The 17,285-nt window shown below is 36.9% G+C and overlaps 1 protein-coding gene across 9 annotated transcripts in view; it reads left to right on the top strand.

Moving 5' to 3' along the window:
- LOC131027665 (uncharacterized) overlaps positions 1-17,285 on the top strand; it is a 300,093-nt gene that overhangs the window by 138,670 nt on the left and 144,138 nt on the right. For all 9 annotated transcript variants that reach the window (XR_009102519.2, XM_057957732.2, XM_057957733.2 and 6 more), the window contains 2 exons: positions 1,241-1,317; positions 5,994-6,174. Coding sequence is in view for 8 of the 9 variants with exons in the window: in XM_057957732.2 (XP_057813715.1) it covers positions 1,241-1,317; positions 5,994-6,174 (258 nt within the window). In the remaining variant the exon portion in view is untranslated. The remainder of the gene's footprint in view (positions 1-1,240; positions 1,318-5,993; positions 6,175-17,285) is intronic.

Raw genomic sequence — 17,285 nt, 5'->3', positions numbered from 1 at the left:
ATAGGGTAGAATCTCATTTCAGTCATTTCCTTCACCCAAACACCTTGTGAAAATTGTATAGTGTTGATAACTGTATTTTGCGTTCAAAGTTTAAGTCTAGAGTTATACTTAATTTATCTTTCCGAGGAGCTTCCCCGCCAAATTTGAAAAGAAGTTTATCCTTGTATGTTGTTCCATTTTGTGTTTTCTGAGAAGAGGCAAATTAAAACACTAGTAACTTTGTGGTGCATACTATGGGACATGAATTCTTGAACTTTTTTATTCTGGCTGCCTCTTTTTAAAGCATTTCCTTTCAAGCAGATAAGGTCTACACTGGATCATGGAGGGAAGTAGATTTCATTATGCTGTCTTTAAAACTTTAAATCAGCTATCCACATGCAAGGTTCTTCACCAATAAGCTTATTGAAGATTTTTTTGTTTCTTTGTCATGGACAAAGAACCATGTAATCAAACAATGGGTGACCACAACAACACCAATAACAACAAAAATGGATCACCAGAACTTTCATTACTATCGGGAGCCAGCGTTGGTCCATTGGCTTTGAAGTTTACCATGATTTTCCTTATGACTCAAGAAAGGGATCTACCAAATTCACAGTGATGGCACTCAACATCTGGATGAACATATGTAAACCCTTATTATACTTTGCAGCTGTACTGATGAATGCATTTGTGATCATCTTTATTGATGATTTGTCTTGATGGTGAAGTGTACAACTGTAGGATCTGTTTAGATGTGTTTGTTCTTTGAAGGTTTGTTGTTATATTTAAGTGTATAATTTGTTTTTTAGCTTTGCAGCAATGATATACCTTACAAACTGTAGCCTTGATAGTGAAGAGATGCTATGAAAGTGGACATCTTAGCTTTCGTTCTCTAGTGGGTTTAGCATGTAGTATTTTTTATTTGTTAACTTCAGTGTGCCCTGTTATGCCACTGGCTATGCAGGACATAGTGAGTAATGTCACAACCTTTCTTGTTTATATCTTATTTATCAATACTTCAGTTGCATGATTATTAATTGGGAAAGGCAGAGAAGATTACATTTCATTTGATTCTTGTATTTATACCAGTTTTGAATAGGCTAATAACTTGTTGCTGTTATATATTGTTTTGTCTTATAAGTTCTTTAACGTGAAATGGCCAAGATGCAATTGTTAAGGATGTGAAGCTTCTCTCTACAGTGTTCTGTATTTTGTTGTTTAAACAAGTTATTGACTATTGAAATCAATTGCTTATTAGGAATTCTGCCGAACTTGGAGTCGATGGAGGAGATCTTGAAGCAACTACTCTGGAAGAAATCTTTATGAAATTCCAAGGTAATGATATGTTTCATGAGTTTATATTTAGTGGGTGCATTGTATTTTGCTCAAGCAAATGGAATGTGATTCATGGCTTCAAAAGACCACTATTTACTATCTTGAAAATCGCTTTTCATACTGGCTACATTGAGAAATCAATCCACAAAGCTTTCAGAACACGGTGAGACAGATGCCGAACTTTTAAGAAAGGCTTAAATAGAAACTTGAGCAATAGAAATGAACATGTCACAATTTTTACCCATGTGATGATAGTTTTGTAGGACAATTTTACATATTTATCTGAGAAGGTTTATCCTCCTTGCAAAGATGGATCTGCAAGATATAAATATCACGTCTTTGTCCATCTCTATCAATTGATATATCATTTGTCTATAATACCAAGTGTTAGTGCAGTGCAATGTTAGTTTCATAAAATGTATATCAAATAATTATGCCATAGTTTAGAGACAATATAGGTTGTAACTAAACTCATATTTAGGAGAAAAGATATGTTCAATATAAGTAAGAATATTAATTGATAGATGGAAAACTGTTTTGTTGTATACAAGTTTAATTGCATGAAATGACATTTGTGTATAAAGCCAACTTGACATTGTCGATGCAATGCAAGGCACTTATAGTGTGATATGTAGATAAAATGAGTTTTGATGCCCTCGAACCTTCTTTCCAAGGACCTACCAAAATGCATATACTTGTTTAAATGATTAGTGTCCAGGTTTCGTATCAATATCGATGTGTTCTTTGACTGTCTTGTTATAAGACTTCATATATTAAGGAGCGCTTCTGGATATAACTGTGTACTAGTTGATGTAACAAACTAATGTGCAGTTATATCCAGAAGCTCGTCTCCTCCTTACAATAGATTGTGGGAAAATTATGTCTATTATTACTTTATGTACTAGCTTTTCACTGCAAGTAGATATATGGTTGTGCATAATATTATAATTTGGTGGAAAGTTAAAAGGTGTACTTAATTATGTTACACTCTTTACAAATCGCTTCTTTCCAAGGTGTTTTTCAATGTGACCGTCTATTGGTTTCCTTGAGAATTTAATTCATTTTATTATTTTCATCATTAATTTTCTTTTTGTCTGGGTACCGCTTACAGGTATGTGGTATCCTCTAGTCTATAGTTAATAATATTCTTATAAATCTGAGCTTTCTATTCCGTGAAATATGGATGTGGAATTATTGTAAGCCTAGAAGGAATTTCTATTTATACGATATGATTTTAAAGTTTTTGTGTTGGGATGGTTTGAGAGGATTTTCTTAAGTTAAAAACAAATCTTTGTTAGATGCTTCAGCAATAATCCTATGTGTAAGGATATGAGAAAGTGTAGAATATTGAATTCTAAAATCAATATTTGAAGATGAATCTATCCCTTAAAAACAATAGGTAAATAATGTTCTCCTTGATTGCCAAAGTTTTTGCAAGCACCCTAGAAAAAAAGATCAATCAGTAGTTAGATGACATATTGGTTTTAAAATTTGATATAATCTACCCACGTTTTACCTTTGTCATTTAGTAAATAGGTTGGACTTGCTGAGTTTTGTTGAGTACTCGCCAAAATACTTGACGAGTTTTCATTCAAAAGTCAGCTTTGCAACTTGGTTAGTTAAAACAACAAAAAATTGCATGGCTAAACAACTTGCGGATACTCCTAGAGTTTGTGAACTATGACCAATACCAATGTCGAGGAGCTAGAGATCGGGGTAGCTTAGATTTCATCGCTTAAGGCATGCAAATAAAAATAAGTCCAAACTAGTGATGTTGATGTGATACATGATGAAAAACGTTGGGAATCATGGTTCAAGGATACCAAGGAAAAGGTACCTCAATTAAGAATGGCCAAAACTCTAGCTCCAAAAGGTAACTTAGTATGAGGATTGGAGAGTTGAGGTTTAGATGAAAAGGCATGTTGTTAGAATAAAGTCCAAAACATTGACAAGGGGAAGGGAACAGGCAGGGCTTAGAGGAAATGGATGTAGGAAGGAAAACTTCGAAATCTCAATGGGAAAAGGGGATGAAGGTGGGGAATAGATGGAATTAGAAGGTATGCTTTGACGGGAGAATTTGAAACCTTGATAGGGACAAAGTAATAGGTGGAGTTGGGAGGAAAGACATACCAAGAAGGAAAACTTTGAAAGGCATGCTAGGAAGGGAAACTCTAAAAGTTGAACAAATTGCTCTAACTTATAGGAATGATTTGAAAATACCCCACACTTTGAATTTTCTTGGATCTTTGTAGACGCTAAAACATGGGGTATGACAAAGAACAATAGTTAGGAAATTTCTACAAATGGAGACCCATACGAAGATTTGTTATATGTGATGGGTAAAATGAGGCCAAAATGCACAAACGGGTTGGTACTTGAGCAAAATTTGGCATTGCCAGATTCAGTCCTAATGAGCTTGAGTGGTTTTTATCTACTTTTTGGGTTGTGTGGGTGGATGAAATACCTCAATTAGGTGCACAACCTAAGAGGACTGGTAAGGAATTCAATTTAGGGCATGTGCATTTTTCTCTCTCTTTTGATCATTTCCAAGCACCTAAACTATAGAGATATTTTGAAGCATAAGGCAAACTTGAGTGGGAGGATGCCATGCAAATAGAATATGATACCTTGATGTAGAACAATTCTTGGAGATTGGTGAAATTACTTCTAGGGAAACAACCTATTGGATGTAAATGGGTCTACAAGTTCAAATGTAAGGTTGATGGTACTTTGGATAGCTACAATGCTTAGCATGTTGCGAAAGGATTCTCACAATAGGAGGGAATAGATTACAAGGATACATTTGCTCCTATTGTGAAGATTGTAACTTTTTGGTTGTTTTTTACTATTTTAACTTACTTTGGAGGGAAATCTTGTTAGAAGAATGTCAAGAGTGCCTTCCTAATTGGAAATTTGGATGAAAAAGTGTATATGGTACATTGTGAAGGTTTTCAGGCATATGGTCGTGAACATTTGGTTTGTAGATTGATTAAATTAATGTATGGAGTATAGGCTATCATCTACACAATTTTGGATTCAAAAGGAGTATTTTTGATTTGAATTTAATGTTAAAAGCGATGGTGATGACATTGTGATACTTATTATTTATGTTGATGATCTTGCCATCATGATTATTGGGTCTATTGCTATTCTACAAGTAAAACCAGATTTTTGTAATGCTTTTAACACGATTGATTTAGGTCTCCTACATTATTGCCTTGGTGTAGAATTTTGTCAACGTGACCAAAGTTATGAAAATGGTCCTCATTATAATTATTTGAGTATGGAAATACTTTACTTAGTGAAAAATATCACAAAAAAAATCTGAATAATACTACACAATAGTATCTCTGATTTGCTTAAAAGTCATTAATGTCGATGGGGACACTGATTAATTTGGAGGGGGCAGGTGGATGCAAGTATGAGAACTGATTGATTTTTGTGGCCATGATTTTTTGTTGTGTTACCTTGGCATCTTTGTGTTACTTTGGCATCTTTGTGTTGATACCATGTATTGTTTGTTATAATTAATTAATAATATATTTAGCACTTGTTTTCAGTCAAGTACGTGTCTATAGTATGCACTAATCTAACTTGATTTTTGCTATGTTACCGGGTTCACTGGTTCTGGTCCCTGCACCTGAACCAGATGATTTTTGCTATATTTAGCCCTTTGCTGTTTTTCTTCTGCCATTCTGCATTGTTCCATCTTCCAATTCAATTCTGAACTATCAATTGGCATTTGGTATTGATCAATGATGAAATATCATACTATCAAATGCATTTAGTTTTATAATTTTGTATATTTCTTTAAATTTTTGTATGTGTGTGTGTGTGTGTGTGTGTGTGTACGGACGAACCAGACCCACAAACCCAAAGTTCAAAATTATTTTTGCCCGAACCCATGAACCGGGTTCGTGTACCCGAACCCAAACTGATAACTTAGGATTTTTGGGATTAGCTCTTATCAGGACTAGTGTGCTTTGTAGGAGTTGTTGTTGGGCGATTTTGCAACTACCAGACCTTTTTGATTGACCTTTTAGTATATTAGGACTAGACAAATGTTCCTGGATCTTGCCTTGTAATTCTTTGTGCTTCTCAAATGCTGTATTTTTGGAGAATAAATTATGCAGCTTAATTTTTTTATATGAAAAATTTGTCAAGTTCAGTTGCTGAAAAATAACTCTACAACTGGAATCTTTTATTTTATTCAGCTTTGATAAAGCTTTTATTTACAGCCTGGCAGATGCATGTGGAAGCATTAATATTGTACCATGACTTAAGTTGTTTATCTTGCCTCATGAAGAACATTGTGTGTTGAATGGTTCATGTTTATTTCTCTGTGTGAACATAATTTTTTCCGACTGTCAGATTCCTATACCTTCAAAGGCATACTAAAATTCTAACATTGTATTAATGCTTTTATACTTCTCATTCTTGGTGGGGTTAGAGCTAATGATTATTCAAAAGAAAAAGATTGACATAGATTACTCGCTTTTCAAATTTTTTCTTTATTGTATTCTGATTCAGAAAGAAAGCAATGAAGGAAGATTTTAATTGTTAGCTTTTTTGGAACCGCTTAATGCATTTCTTTTGTTTGACTTTTTGAGTTGTATATATGGTAATTGATAGTTTCATATTTCTCATCTGTGGTTGATTATCCATGATTTGTGTAGATGAGGGTGAGGATGAAGCTGCATCTCTCGAACATGTATCCAATGAAAAGTCCTTTGAAGATATAGACGGTGAAAGTGAGTCATTGCTTGGAGATGCAACATCAAGAACAGTTAACCACAAGGGAAATGTTTTGAAAATGCAGATTCGTGGATTATTATCTACCCGTTTTTGTCTTTATAGGTAAGAAGATATACATGCCTAGATAGCTTAAAGTATTTGCTGCTTCTCGTTTATTTTGTCATGATGTAATGCATTTATGGAATGATTTTTTTAACTTCATTTCATTTTTTTTCTTTTCCCTAATGTTCTAATTGTCTATTATATTTCCAAATATATCAATAAATAAAATAGAAAATTTAATAATTAATAGAATTCTGATTGAGGGTTTCCTTACTGACAATAGACAAATTACAAACTGTAATATCCCTTGCTAGCTCTGATCCAAATTTGCTGATTAGAGGCTCAAGGAATATCGTCAAACACTTTGCACACAATGTCTGATCCTGTTAATTTGGGCTTCGGTATTCCTTGCTATGAGTTAGTATGCTGCAAATGATGTTTTTTGAATGCTTCCAATGATGCAAGATGGGTTATTAATGTAATAGAAATGATGTGCTAACTGCTCTTGATCTTTCACATGCATATAAGTGACTGAAATTAACTTGTACAGCTAGTTGGCATTATATCAAACACTTTCCATGCATTCTAATTAACCAACATGCACCTACAGCAACTAGGAATTAATCATGCAAAATAGGCTGGTAATTGAATCACAGCAGCAGCATATAAACCTTTATTAATTTTTTACAAGTCCCAATGATTACAAAATATGCCATTGAATTCAGAAATCATAATAGCAATATAAAGAAACCTGATGATGACGTTTTTGCTGCTATACTTGTATTCTCCACTTCGAAAGTGTATGTAATGCCTTAACAATGCTGGGTATTCCAAATGGTGATGAGCTGACCACTAGAAGAGAAGGGGTTTTGGCCTCCAATTGACACGCCTAGGCTGCTGGAACTGTTTTCTGGTAACAAATGCTTGTGATCTGATTTATAATTGCCGCAATAATATATTTAGGATCTGCAGCTGATAAACCTTCGACACATGCTCAAACCCTCGTCCAAAATCTTCAAGTCGTCACCAATTAAGCTCAAATATGACCACTGTATGTAGCCACCCCTTAAAGCAATCTTCAGTTGATTTTCCACAACCTCTGAAAGCTGGAATCAATGAGAGTTTTTCGTTCCCAATGATCAAATATGGCTGAAGCCCTAGCTGGTTCCTTCTCCAAGCAAGAACTCCAAAGGCATAAGTCAAATATCATCCAGAATGAATAAACATTTGCTTTTTGAGTCCTTTTATAACCTCAATTTCCTTAATAGCATTTAAATCCACTTTAGTGTTTGCATAATAACTTTATTCAATATCCTCATAAGTGTGCGCCCAAGTCTTGAACTATTAGATGCACATTAATATCATTTAAAATGATATTTTATATTTATTCTTTGACTTTATCAAATGCATCAATAAATAGGCCTCAAATATAAAAAATGATTAATTGCACTTTAAGTCACTTAATTGAGGGTCATACCCCCATTGCACATAAAGTGATTTTTAATACCTCATACTATAATTGCACTTATTTAATAAAGTAATTACTTTATTAATAATTAAATAACATAACTGCACAAATAATCATTATTTCTAGATTCCGTCTGAACCAGGGAGTCAACCACTGTGCATCCAACTGCCTTACTAAAAATAGTAAGGGTCCTTCTCAAACAACCACTGACTTACTATAAATAGTAAGTCCCTCATTATCTAATCAAACCAACTGTGTATTGCAATCATAGCCTGTTTAGGTGCCCTGCTATAAATAGTAACCCTGACTTTTTTGAAATAGTCACTTACTATAAATAGTAAGTGTGCCAAACTGAACCAAACAAAGAGCAATACTGAACACTTCTGATCTCCGGAATGGGAATAAGCCTCCTGCACTGCCAACTGGGACCCTCTAACCGTCGGTCTTAGCTTACGAGGGCCAATAATAGGTTAATCCAAATATAAACCATATCATCCCAAAAAGGGGACATTACACAAACAATATAATCCTTCATTCATCTAAACATTATTATTGATGTGATCTATATAGCTGGTTTGTTATTGTTTACAGTCCCCTTATTTATGCCCCTAGGACCCTAAGTCTAAAATCTAAACAATATTCAAAACATATATGAGTGTAGATGTGTTTCCTCATCACTCAATTTAAAGTTAGCATGCCATAAACTACCTGCACCGTTCTTGTATAGCTCAATTGTAATAAAAAATAAGATTCTTTAGTTAGAATTATCAAACTTTTCAAGATACGTAGCAGGATATATACTCTCTTCTCACTACACTAAATCAAAACATATATTCTTTTGTCAAGATATAAACTGAAACACTTTTGCTGTTCAATATGTAAGTCAAAAAAATATACATGCAGAAGTGGGATGCCCTGAAGAGGAGTTTGGAGTTTGTTGGCAACTTTGGCCATCAAAATGAGTCTTAACAATTGTACAACTGGAGTGAAGCTGGCAAATAGAAGGGCCTTTGCCTTTCACTGGGCACTGGAGATGACTGGATTTTTGCTGAAAGTGGTTATGATATGTAGGGATTTATAATTATATGTGTTGGTATTTGAATGGTGTGAGATTGCTTTTGTGATATCTTGAGATGAACTATTCTAAGCTAGATAAACATGGTAAGTTTATACAGCAAGTTCATGTTGACTAGTGAGCTGTTTTATGACTTGTTTGGTCTGGTTTTGACTCAATGTTTTATTTAAATTTTATTCCTATCTCATATAGTTTTCTTAGCATAAGAGAAATGTCAAAAATATGTGTGCTTTTCCAAATATATATATACATGAGGAAAAAAGGTATTGACTTTTGAGCCAACAGCCTATTTCTTGCTACTTAAAGCATTACCAAAACATTAATTGGCTGCACATTAATTTTCAGACTTCCATTTTCATTACCCAGCCAATTCCAACTTATGCGATTTGTATTTGGAGGAGTTTTGTGGAGTTTTAGTGCATTTTTTAGACCATTTTATCCTTGTTGTAGGTCTGAAAACTCCATTGTAGGCAGTTCTCAGAAATTTTCATTTCCAGCCACCTAACCACTTTGGCGATTTCTTGGAGCTGATTCCTTAGCTACTTTCCATCATTTTTCAGGGATTTTTAACTACTTTGCAAGGCACTGGTAAGTCTGAAGTAATTAATTTTCAGACTTGTCCTCAAAAATTTATTTTTTACCAGCCACACTCACATTCCTGGATATGATTGCTTTCATCATCAAAACTGATTTTTATCAAGTTATGCATATTTTTGAAGGATTGCAACATGTTTTAAAAGTCTGATTTTCAGGGTGTCTTCAAATTTGTTGACCTCCATTGTTGACTGCGGAAGGTGTCTTCAGACATACTTTGTGTGAAAACACAACCTTTCACACCTTTCCTTAGTCATCATTGATCTGGTATACTCCTTTGCATTTTAGCTTGCATATTTTCTAAGCATAAGGAGGTATTAATGAATTTCATAGAGGGTTTCCATGCCCTAGTGTTGTCATACATTGAATCTAATTGTCAAAATCCACAAAGAGTATGGATTATTCTCCTGACTTTATGCTCTAATTAACTAAAACCTTTAGAAAGTCAGGAATTTTATCAAGAGCATTATTTATTTTCCTAAGTCTAACTTCAAGCTTCGTACAGGTGCGATGTTGAAGTCTGGATTTAAGGAGAGGAAAGAACTACTAAAGATGCTGGAGAGTGGATTCTATCCAGAGCTCAAGATTTCATCCAGATGGAAGGAGATCACAGATACAAACATGCATTTCCTAGACTTCGACCAGATGCAACAGCGGATGTTCGGAGTTGGAGATCAAGTTCCTTCCCCAGCATATGCGAACATTATGAAGAGTGGTATTTTTCATGCCGCTAGATTTCCAGAGTCCATACAATGCAATGAGCTTATCCTGGAGTGTGCACGGTGTTATGATCCGCTCACGCAAATGATCAAAACTCCTAAGGGTGTTGTCATTGCCTACCTTGCTGAGGTGTTCGGAATTCCACGCGGAACGGAGATGAAGGATGTGACCAAAGATGGATATACAAAAAGATACATGAAGAAGATGGGTGTATGCAAGAATTTGATAAACAAAGAGTGGATGATTGAGCCTAGGTCTCATCATTCCAAGGCTCCCAAGACACTCATGTGCGTAGACTTCAAGGAGGAGTATAGCGATTTAATATTCCTACTCAACAGAGTGATGGGGATGCCGTAGGGAGCAATATTCGATGGATGGATGTTCTACTTCATCCAGGATTGTCTTAGAGGAATGTTAGTAAATTGGTCTAAGATTATAAGTGACAATCTGAACTTTCAGTTGCGGAATGTAGAGTGGTCCAAGTCATTCGCCGTGACTTCTTACCTGGTATACTTGCTTGCACAGTTCATTTCATACAGAGGATTGATATGCAAAGGTGAAGTCGGGAATGGGCAAGGACAATTCAGGAGTCATGAATGCTACCCCCAGTTGAGCTTGTATAGAATTGAAGACTATAAGAGAGTGAATGATGCATTCACTATGTACATCACACGGATGCTCCAAGGCGGAATCCACATAAGATTGTCCAAGGAGGCAACGGAGTTAATAGAGAAATATGGATCATGGTATATTCAATTTCCCACTTTCACGTACCTTAGGATTCATGGGTTTCAACCTGAACCCTACAGACTTCCTAGGTATCCGATCGACATAATGATCTTGTTGGAAGTGGTGAGACAGCTTCTAGAGTTCGATGTTATTCAAAGTGAGAAGCATAGGACAAGCATGACATTGCCTATTTCAGTTGGGAAGACATCAGTGGTTTGCCAGTCTACCATAGCCGCTAGCACTGCGAGTGAGGAGCTTGCATTCTATCGATTTGCTACATAAGAAAAGAGAAAAATGATCTCGACAAGAAAGTAGGAAGGATCAGGGGAGAGAAGTTCATCCACAAAGTAGACATAGAGGATTATTGAGCCAACCTGATGGACGAGCAAGCAGTGCAGAGAAGAATGTGGTCTAGAATGTCATTGGATTTCATGAGAAAGGGTGGACTTTTCCTCATTCCTGATCAAGTGTTAGATAACAAAGATCATCCGCATCCACAGTATGAGAGTGAAATGAAGAAGGCAATCCTATTGCCAAATTGGTCAGAGTCAGAAGAGATTGACCTGAATGTATTGATGAGAGAGGTCTTGAGTTTTTCCTGTGCATGGGTAGATATACAGATGAATAAGTTAGTTGATATGGGTGTTTCCTTCACTTATGAAAGGATGAAGCCGGAAGAGTCTACTTCCGAGGATGATCAAAGGATTATCAGTGATGTTAGGATTCATGTAGACGAAGAGAGTCAAGCTCCCAAGAGAAGGAAGAACACGCCAGGAGAAGTCAAGGCCAGAGGAAAGAAGATTGAGGAGGTGAAGAAGAAAGAAAAGATTATCATTCCTCCACCTGTCATTCTTTCACCACCTCTGATTGTCTCATCAATCAAAGTGATTGAAGTAATAGAGCATAACAAGGAGACTCAACAGTGTTCCAACACAGTGATACTACCAGGGAATACTTAGGAGTTATATGCCACAACGACATCTGCATCTCCAAATGAGAATGATGATCAGCCGGGATCCTCTACTGCCCTTTTGGAAGTTAGTTTGGGAAATGAGGTATACGATTGGACCAAGAATAATCCTGATGATGATGATGATGTTATCTTGGCATTGAGAGGACTTGATCGAGAAATATGTCTTGATGATGGTATGGAGATGGCCGCTATTCTTGAATGGCTGATGAGAAGTATGGAGAAAAGTAAACAAATGATAGAGGTACAACCTATTGACGACATTCATGACTATGTAGCTAGGAGTGTTAAGGAGAAAGAACCCAAGAGAGCGGAGATTTTGTCGCACATAGCTAGAGATGAGAGGGGAATGCGTATTGCGTAGATTGCTGTTCCTATTGCAGGCGTGACAACAGACATTGCTACTCCTATGGATTTCCAAATCACTTCAGTTGCACTTGGTCGTACATCCAAAAAGCAAGAATTTCAAGAGGTTGGTGAAAACCTCAAGGCAATCAATGCAAGGTTAGATAGAGAGATTGCGGAGAAGGAAAGCTACAGAGAAGAGAATATCAGACTTAGAGAATATATTGCAGGGATAAGGCGTGAAAATCCCACCCTCATATCCCCTATTGCAGTTGACCATGGAATACATTCACACTATGAGGCAGCGAGAGGTACACTCTCGGAGCTGGAAAAGTGGATTGAGAATACAAGAAAGAAGGTAGATAATTTCCTTACTCAGTTTGTCCATGCATATGATAAGACAACAGGGCTTGTATTCAGAATCTAGTATTTGGAGGGAGTTTGGGAAGAATTCCGGCCTATTCAAGAGAAGACTATTCCACGCTTCCAGGCTTTGAAGAAGATTCCTAATTCCACCTTGGTCAGCGAGAACATTATGCACAGTGGAGACAGATACGATTTCCATGGCTGGTATTGTTCATTCGCTGTGAAGAAATCAACTTATGAGAACGCCTAGTCGAGTTGTATGGAGATGGAGGGATTGATTCAGGACATTCAGATGAAGATCCTTGCCTCGATTGAGGAATTATTGGGTGTTGATGTTAGTGATGCTAGTGGTTTAAACTTAGCCAAATTAAGAGACAAGATGAAATTTATGTATTTTTGCCAGTTGGACTCTTTGAAGAAGAGTCAGATAGATGACTTGGTCTCTTTGTTGATTCATGTTCATAGTTCGCAGAAGCTCATGCCAGAATGGGAGAACACTTTGGATGCTTGCTCGGATTTACTGGACGTGATTGATTTACAACAGGATACCTTGCCTAGCATTTCCATGGAGGAGTTAGATTCAGTATTGGCTAGATTCTTGGAGTATGTTAGGAGAGAGAGAGATGCAGGGAGGAATCTTCTAGAAGATTCGTTATTTGATGACTAGGTATCTTTTCATTGGGCCATATGTAGGTGGCGCCATTTTTGATGTAAACCCTAATTAGGGCAATTCTAGGGTTTTGTTGGCATGATCTCAGCCGTTGATCTTGGATCAATCTTGGCCATCCATTTTGTAAGAGACTCTATATTTGCCTCCTTGTCTCTTTTTTGTAAGAGAGTTTTTGTAGAATTGTTGGTATATGCTGCAGCTATTTGAATCATAGTCATTGTTCAATTGTTGGTGATTTTTCTCTTCAAGTGTTGTATTTGCATTCATCGTTCTGAATTACTCCAAGTCAGATTAGAATTTATTTTCATGTATGTTAGATTGAGTGGAAGATTTTTTGAATTCATTTGTGTGGAATCCTTAATCCATACCACTAGCCTCTTGCCGCTGGTAAGCGCACCTTGTGTGGTCAAGTGGAAATTTGAGTAAGCTTAACTTCAACTATTACGCGTCCTTTGACAAGCATCAACTTGGATGGTGTCAATGTTTGATGGTGATAGCCTGAAAATCTTTAAGTATACCTTAGACGATTGCACTAAGCTTGTGTCAATACCTGTTTGTGAGACCTCGCCTAGTTTGATGCCACTAGATCTGTTCATCATTTCCTACATTCCTAGGCTTAGAATAGATTTCCTGAACGCTATTCCTTTTGCCCATTTTTTAGTAAGAAGTAAATCCAGAGCCATATTGATAAATCTTAAGTTGTCAGCACACCGACTCCGCATCATTCATGATAATCCAAACATTTGCGTAAGTCCCCAAGTGAACACAACAATTCACATCGACCATTGAGTTACCCAGTCGTCAAGACCTAACATGTAGAAACCTTGGAATCATTTTAGTTGATCTCATTCTTAGCATCTGAAGTGATTTTGTTCAAGAGAGGGTAAAATACCTTGGTATTTTATTCTGAAATGTTATGTGCATAAAAAACACGTCAACAGGTAGTCTGGAAAATGAGGGGAAAAGCACCTCTAGCATGGATTTTGACCTTCTAACCCTTGGAATATGGATTTACCTTAGGAATTTGGTATTTTAACCACTCAAAATCACTTAGAAACTTCAAAATTTGATTGGACTTAGGCAGATTTTCCAAAAAATTGAGTGAAACGCTAGGAAATTATCGAGTTAAAGTGCGAAATCAATTTAAATAATACCTTGTTGACGTGTATTTTGTACACAATCATACACAGAATAAAATACCGACAGGCATCTTATCCTCTCTTGAGAAAATAGTCTCTAACTGCTGAAGATCTGCGAAAAGGATCAGTTAGATGGACTCCAAGGTTCTTTTAGTGGGGTCTCCACGTGTGGACAAGCTTTTTTAGTGGTATGATGTGATTTGCTGTTTCCTCCAAGGCGTCTTACGGATTCCAAAGGCTCGAAGATTTTACTAATCTAAAAGGAACTTTCAAAAAATGGCAAAAGGACAGGGTTTAAGGAAGTCTAATCTAACCTAACCCTATGAATGACTTAGCGTGAATGAGATTTGGCAAGACTCAACCAACTTCAATTTTGCCATAAGGTAACAACTCAATTGAAATTAGTGCGATCTTCTAAGGTAATAATGGTGTTCAATGCATCAAAGACCAAGGACACTACTATGAAGGTACATATCCTAGATACGAAAATGCTTGAAGGTTAAGGACGCAAAGTGTTTTCCAGTCGACCACGCAAGGCGTTCCTACAATCAGCAAGAAGCTAGTGGTTTGGATTGCGAACCCTACCAAATATCAAATCTCACACTTAGTCTTTCAAATTAGCAAACTACTTTGATTGAGTGTGATTCAAGTACATCCAACAACCATGAAGATAACTTAAGAAATTTGCAACAAAACACCATAACTTCAATATTTTATTGATTTCCAAGTCATCATATACAACAATTGCTTGAATTTCTCTCTTCAAGACTCAATCTTGCTACAAAATAAAAATTGCTTCTAACTCTAATCTCTCTATTACATCAACTATTATCTCTTACACTATTCACTATTATACTATTACCAAATGAAATGAAAAATGGGGGTATAAATAGCATCCCCAGTTACAATGAAAGGTCCAGATTGAAAGTAAATCAACGGACAAGATCATGACACCTAAACCCTAATTAGGGTTTGTTACAAATGACCTTTTTACTGAACAATATTAAATACATAGCCAAATATTAAATTTGGCACAAAAATCTAGGAGGTATCAACCAATGAGAAATAGGATGTCATGTCATCTGTAACAACCTTTCATCTAGAATCTTATTCCCTTTGCAATTCTCTTTCTTAGCATATGCAATGAATTTTGTCACGATTCCTTCGATTTCTGTGCTTGGAATCTCGGGAAGATTCTTGATACTCTCTTCTAAGTGGATAACTTGATCAAATGCATCTAGAAGAGCTGTGTCCCAAGTAGGTTCAAGTTCCTTTGTTCTATCAATCAGGAGCATGGTGGCATACATCTGATCATACTGCTCATCTGTAACATCTGCGTCCTTGCGAAAGATTATCTTGATTCTATCCTCAAATTCTTGTAAATCCACATCTGTCTCGACCTCGATCCTTCTGCCAAGAATGGTACGAAGTACCTCAAATACTCTGTCCTGGATCGGATTGATCACCTCCTCAACTTGACCACATCTAACACTGATGTCCTCGAAGAGAACACTCTTTATATGGAGTAAGGTTGACCACTGAAACAAACTGTGAGAATCACCTTCTAAGATCCTCTCCTGCGTTAAAATTCTTCTGGATGTGTGTCTTATTACTTTCAAGACAGGGATGACAACGTCCTTGGTATGGGCAAACGCAGCTACTGTTGCCATCAATCTGTGAATAATCTCAAGAACTTGGATAGCCTGATGGGTGATCTTCGACATCCTTGTAACAAACTCAATGGCCACCGTGTGAGATCTATCCATCCAACTACATGTACGCTGGACCAGGTTCCTGAATCTTTCTGCTTCATTGATCGATTGAAGGGGCAATGCCTGCAATGGTGATCTAACTGGATCCTGACGTCCCAAAGGTTCATTGATGTGACTGAAATATGTCCTCCATGCACCGACCTCTTTCTCAAGCTTTCTATTCTTTTCCACTTCTTCTCTAAGCTTGTCCTTTAATGCTTCAAATGTGTCGGTGGCATCATCTAAAGTCTGCTCTGCTGTGGATGGTCCTAACTCAAAAGTCTGTATATCATAATCCTCTGCTAGGATCTCACCCTCATATTTATCTGCCGCTGGTGTAGCTATCTGCAGTTTTCTAGATCCAGTCTCATCTCGAATCATCTTGGACATCTTTGTAGCCTTCTTCTTCTCTGTTGTCATATGTGAACGTCCCACGAGGCTCTCTAAATCAATTGCACTGTCCTCGTCCTCAATTACGATCACCTTAGTCAATCTTTCCTTCAACCAATCTGGGATATTCGATCTTGTCTCTTGAACTTGAATTTCTTTATGTACTATTTCTTCTTGTCTGGGAGGAGATGTTACTTCGTTATCTTCTTCTAAATCATAGTCTTGGAGAGATCCATCGGATGAAACATGCTGTGCCTGTCCTTCCTCCTGTCTATCATTCTGTACCATCGATTCCATGGACTCTTCCACTCGAACTGTTCTATCCTCTGGTCTGGAAGAAGTACCTGGTGTTTGATCTTTGTTGGCACCTTGCTTTTTCTTGGAAGACTCTTTCTTTTCTGATCTTTCCTTTCTCTTCGAACCTCTCGAATGGAGATTGCCCTCACTGGCACATCGAAGGTTACCTTCACCTGAATTCCTAGGATTAGGATTGCCTTCACTAACACTGGCTCCACCTTCGGCTGGTTTCTCTTCCAAAGTAAAAGACATAGCTATGCCCTGTTCTCTCAACTTCTGATGCTGAACGTCTACCCATCTGCGAGTACAAGACAAGACTGGTGCCATCAAATCATCTAAATCCACGGCCTCGGGCTCATTCCAATTCAAACTAATTGTTTTACTTTCTCTATCATATGAAGACTGGATGTGCCTGCCATTGTCCTGAGCTTGGTCGGCCACTCTGTAAATCCTGCATTTCCTGATGAAATCCAAAGGCAATCTAGAATGTATCTTACGTTTCACTTCAAGATCATCTAGGAGGTTCATCATAAAATCTTCAATTTGGTGCTCATGTCTAAATCTTCTACCGACCTTCTCTTCTAAATGTCCATATGGATCAAAGCTCTCTCTCCAAGCAAAAGATGAAAAAGAATACAAGGCTAACTCCTTCTCTGC

Source organism: Cryptomeria japonica, chromosome 8 (genome assembly GCF_030272615.1).
Source record: "Cryptomeria japonica chromosome 8, Sugi_1.0, whole genome shotgun sequence".
In the NCBI taxonomy this organism is placed as follows: Eukaryota; Viridiplantae; Streptophyta; class Pinopsida; order Cupressales; family Cupressaceae; genus Cryptomeria; species Cryptomeria japonica.
Note: the sequence above shows the minus strand (reverse complement) of the source record. Positions and strands in the feature narration are given on the sequence as shown.